This window comes from Opisthorchis viverrini, assembly GCF_000715545.1.
Source record: "Opisthorchis viverrini unplaced genomic scaffold opera_v5_171, whole genome shotgun sequence".
Lineage (NCBI taxonomy): Eukaryota > Metazoa > Platyhelminthes > Trematoda > Opisthorchiida > Opisthorchiidae > Opisthorchis > Opisthorchis viverrini.
In genome coordinates this window covers 234,394-239,106 of record NW_008751829.1, presented here as the reverse complement: position 1 = coordinate 239,106, position 4,713 = coordinate 234,394, and the positions used below count along the sequence as shown (strand labels likewise).

The 4,713-nt window shown below is 44.1% G+C and overlaps 1 protein-coding gene across 1 annotated transcript in view; it reads right to left on the bottom strand.

The window, feature by feature from the left end:
* Window positions 1–1,816: 1,816 nt before the first annotated feature.
* The window catches only part of T265_07473 (hypothetical protein), a gene marked incomplete at both ends in the record, with an annotated part of 10,758 nt that continues 7,861 nt past the window's right edge, over window positions 1,817–4,713 (bottom strand). The window contains 2 exons of the mRNA XM_009173006.1: window positions 1,817–1,900; window positions 4,544–4,658. Of these exons, the coding sequence (XP_009171270.1) occupies window positions 1,817–1,900; window positions 4,544–4,658 (199 nt within the window). The remainder of the gene's footprint in view (window positions 1,901–4,543; window positions 4,659–4,713) is intronic.

Here is a 4,713-nt window from a genome sequence, read left to right as displayed (position 1 = left end):
TACAAAGTTTTTCTCCGACTTCATTTGACTATGTCCATATTTCAAGTGCCTTTTTGGGCTAATTTACCCTCTTTTTCGGATTTTACAGAATCTTGTCAGTGTATTTCAGGAGGCCCAGTTGAGTTGTGAAGTCTTGAGATTTGTTCTACACGTGTAAAATGCGTATATGAAGGGGAGACAAACCTCGATTTTCGGGGATTTCCGCCTAATTGTTGCACGAATTGGTGTGATTCCAAGACAGAGCCCGGTGAGGACAGCAAATCGATGTGAGTTGTCGACTAACGTGCGCACACAGCAAGTGGTAACGCAGGTGGTCAAAAATCGCGCGGGAAATGTTCGTCAGAATTAGTTCGACAAGTTAAGGGTCAAAAGTTCAGGGGGGTTATGGGTGGGTATGAAATACATGAGGTAGACTCAGCCCTGAGCTCCTCACAAACTCCTTACCAATCAACTCGCAGCTGACAACAACGACCTTGAAGTTTAAAACGACGGCGACATATTCAGTAACTTTCCCCGGCCCTAGTTTTTCCGAAATTTCCCCGCTTTAACTGAGTATACTTCACTTTCGTCAGTATTCACTTTTGGCCGGTCATTTATCGGTTCACGGTGCTATAAACGTTTTTTCATGCGTAAGTCCGGAGAAGCCGGTCGCATCTTGGATCGAATACCTCATTTTTGCCAGTAAGAACAAAGAAAAGCGCATCACAACAGTGAGGGCTTCACCCTACTCGGGCGAGACCCTTTAGTTGATTGATTTATTGAAATTAAGTGTTAGGTTTATACCCTCTTCGAAGGCGAACCTCGTAGAGGTGTCTTCTTGGTGTTATCGGTCGAGGACACTGGCCCCGCCATTTCGATTTCTTTTAGCTTACGTGCGCCCGTCGTGAAAGACAAGCGTGGCGGAGCCTAGTTTCGTTGATTTCGAGGACCGTTACTTGTACTGTGTTTGTTCTGATCATCTCCCCCTGACAAATTTTTATGCCTTTTCCTCAGTTTTCACGACCCCAGTTTCTCCTAAATCAATACAAAGTTTTTCTCCGACTTCATTTGACTATGTCCATATTTCAAGTGCCTTTTTGGGCTAATTTACCCTCTTTTTCGGATTTTACAGAATCTTGTCAGTGTATTTCAGGAGGCCCAGTTGAGTTGTGAAGTCTTGAGATTTGTTCTACACGTGTAAAGTGCGTATATGAAGGGGAGACAAACCTCGATTTACGGGGATTTCCGCCTAATTGTTGCACGAATTGGTGTGATTCCAAGACAGAGCCCGGTGAGGACAGCAAATCGATGTGAGTTGTCGACTAACGTGCGCACACAGCAAGTGGTAACGCAGGTGGTCAAAAATCGCGCGGGAAATGTTCGTCAGAATTAGTTCGACAAGTTAAGGGTCAAAAGTTCAGGGGGGTTATGGGTGGGTATGAAATACATGAGGTAGACGCAGAAGGTAGTGGGTTCAAATAACGGAAGGGTTCAACCAAGCAGAAAGAGGAACGAAGAGCAGTCAGTCTCTGTTTACAGGCTCAGAATGGCGTGCAACCCCTCTTGCAGTGCTCATATACTAGGAAGCTTATCTTAGCGAAATACACTCATTTGCAAACTAGTTTGGTTTTTCGAGAGACTCACCTGGAACCCAGCGGACTCTCTCGTTTTTGATATGTCCAGGCAACTGAATGTGCTGCACCAGGATGCCTCATGTTTCAGTCGCTGCGATGATATTCGAGATATCGCGATACACGTTTACTCGTATTGCACTACTCATAAGGCTGCTGAAACTTCGCCGACAGCCCACGACCGGTTTCGCCCTTCTTGGGGCTCATCAGGTAGGCACAGTCACCGAGTTACCGGCAACCATATGCTTTACTTGGAATATGAGCTGGCCTGGTGCAGCACATTCAATTGCCTGGAAACATCACAAACGAGGGATTCAGCTGGGTTCCAGGTGAGTCTCTCGCAAAACCAAATTAGTTTGCAAATGAGTGTGTTTCGCTAATTTCGAGCAATTCGGTTTCAAGCAGAACACAGGGTTGACGAAAACTGCGCCTACCTGAGCGAAACCGGTCGTCGGCTATCGACGAATTTTCAGCCATCTTATGAGTAGTGCATTACAAGGGAACTCGTCTGTTCGCTGGGATAGGGTATGCCAATTGTTTGCGAGTAGATCGGTATTCATTCACCACTCAGTTCCTAGCTTTTGTTTTGTCTTTGTTTGTTTGTTTATCTTTGTTTTTTGCCAGCACCGACCGCCTCAAATTTGAAAGCCATTCGGCGCGACAGCTAACGAAGCATTGTATAACTGTGAATTGTCTGAAAATCTTATAAGTAGTATGTTAAGCAAACAAAATTAGTGTCCTTTTTAAATTTCAGGGTAACTGCGTGAAACGACTATCTGTTGTATAAGGGCAGTTTTGTACCAACCAGGTAGTTTACTAATATCCAACTAACAGTATTCAATTTTCAGGGATGAACTTTACCCGAATAGTCGAACAATTGACAAAGATTCTTCACATATTTGAATATGCCGCCGTCGCCCAATGTCCTTGGACTACATTTATGCGATTCCATCAGTAAAATAGGTCAGGAAAGTTTCGACAGTCAGGGGGGTCTCTCTCTGTAGTTTCCCTCGGAAAAGTCCAGATTCTGAAGCCCTAGCTACTGGAAGTGGAACCGTGACATTTATGAAGAAATTACACTTCCTTCTGTGGCATTTTATTGCTAAGAGCGACTCTAGTCATAGAGGCCACCCAGTTGTATGTTCCTTCATTGTCGACAGTTGAATTCGGCTATTTAAGCCCCCTCGTTGAGTTTTTGAATTTATCACTTTACAGAATGAACATGAGTGCATTTAGTTGTTGTCCTAATCTGGCGCCCTTCCGGGACAGTTCATGTTTGTCTCTCAGGCTTCAGGCTGTTCGAAAAAAGTCGGTTGAAGCTAAACACAATTAGTATTGTCTGGGATATAGTGAATTTACTTCGTTGGAACGAATGACCCCTTTTTAATCTGATGTGAAGCGAGGCCATGGAGGTATGCAAAGAGGGTGGATGTATCGTTAAACCTTCAGGAAAAATGTTAAGTGCACATTGCCAGGTGTTGTATCCATTAGTGGAAGAACCGATGAGGATGTAAGCGTTCCGAGATTGTGCAAATCCCATGCACAGATCTTTTTTCTCGAAAAAATTTCCTTCTTCTGATTCAGTGTTTAATTTTTTGCATTGGGAATGCACTTTTGAACCAGAGCACTGCAATTTCGTCCTGTCAGTGACGCCAGTATAACCTGAAAAACGAAGAGACGCTGCACAGCTGTTCCACTCTTGTTAGGATTTATCAGCAATGCGCGAGTTTAGTGCCTCTCGATCTCCCAGATAGTAGTCTGAACACAGCCGTTCGGCTAACCAGCAGTGTGATTGGCTGTTGCTTAGGTCATAGTGGTATTCATCAGCCAATCACGGGAAATGCATCGCGTGATCACTATTGACTGGCTCCTCAAGTGACGAGCTCTCAGACGAAATCTTCACTCAGCTTGTGGAGTTATCCTTCCTCCGAGCCACTTGTAGATTGCTTGAGGCGAGGAGTGTTCAGCTGAGATTTTGTCCTCTTGAGGAGGCCAATCTATTCTGACTAACCACGGTGCTGATGCTTCCCGACAAGGATGAAACAGCTGTACACTGCTTACTGGCTTTTCAGCATAGATTGGTCTCACTGACAGGATGAGCTCTCAGTTAAATGTTGCACAATCCGTTCAAGCCATGATAAAGTACAATTAACTCAGACGCTTCCAAGACAGTTTAAGGTGGCTACGTTCACTCAGCAAAGCAGTACACCGTCAAAACGGCCAGCTTGTTAGCAAAGTGAACTGGTGTGCCACCGCATCACCATAAAGTAATGGGAAGTTATTGTTTCAGAAAGGTTCTTCGTAAGACCAAGCGAACAAGTTAGTACATTGATGGAGTTTTCAGGTAGACGGAGTACGAGTAGCCCACCAACTCAATGCTGGACATTATTCAGAGGTTTTTATTGACTAGTGAAAATGAGTAACACGCACAACTGATGAGGGGAAAAGCGCTGTTTATTTGTATTGGGTTTTTGGATCCCACTATCCCGATTTGGGGCATTTTAGTGGAATGTTCTTCCCATTTGTCCTTTGACCGGTCTGACATATAAAATGTCAAGAAAGGATTTTTTGGTTAGTCAGATCACTCCACTGAAAACGGAGGGCTTCCATTTTAAAACCAGTAACTTGGAAAAAAGGCTGGCATTTCGACCGTTTATCACTGCCCAACGATTTTGGAATCCATTCTAGACACTGTTTACAAACAATACACAAGACTCGTAGTATATGGTGTTCAATGAGGCACGAGTATGCATGATGTAAAAACAATTTTCAAAAACAACCGTTTCCCAACCGTTCTATGGACTGAGCCATTTTCAATGAATCTTTGGTAGGACCATGGCTTGGGAGCTATCTACAAGTCTATCGAATCGGCACATGTGGTAGGTGATCCGCCCCTTCGCTTGTGTCGCAATGTACTGCAGTAAATAGCATACATATTTACTCGTATCATGATCATCACCATCGCCACAATCACCATCATCGTCATCATCATCATCGTCATCATCATCATCATCAAAGTCATCATCAGCAACATCGTCATCATCATCACTGACAACAGGGGGGAACACTCATACTTCGTTGACATACAACCATACCAATTCAC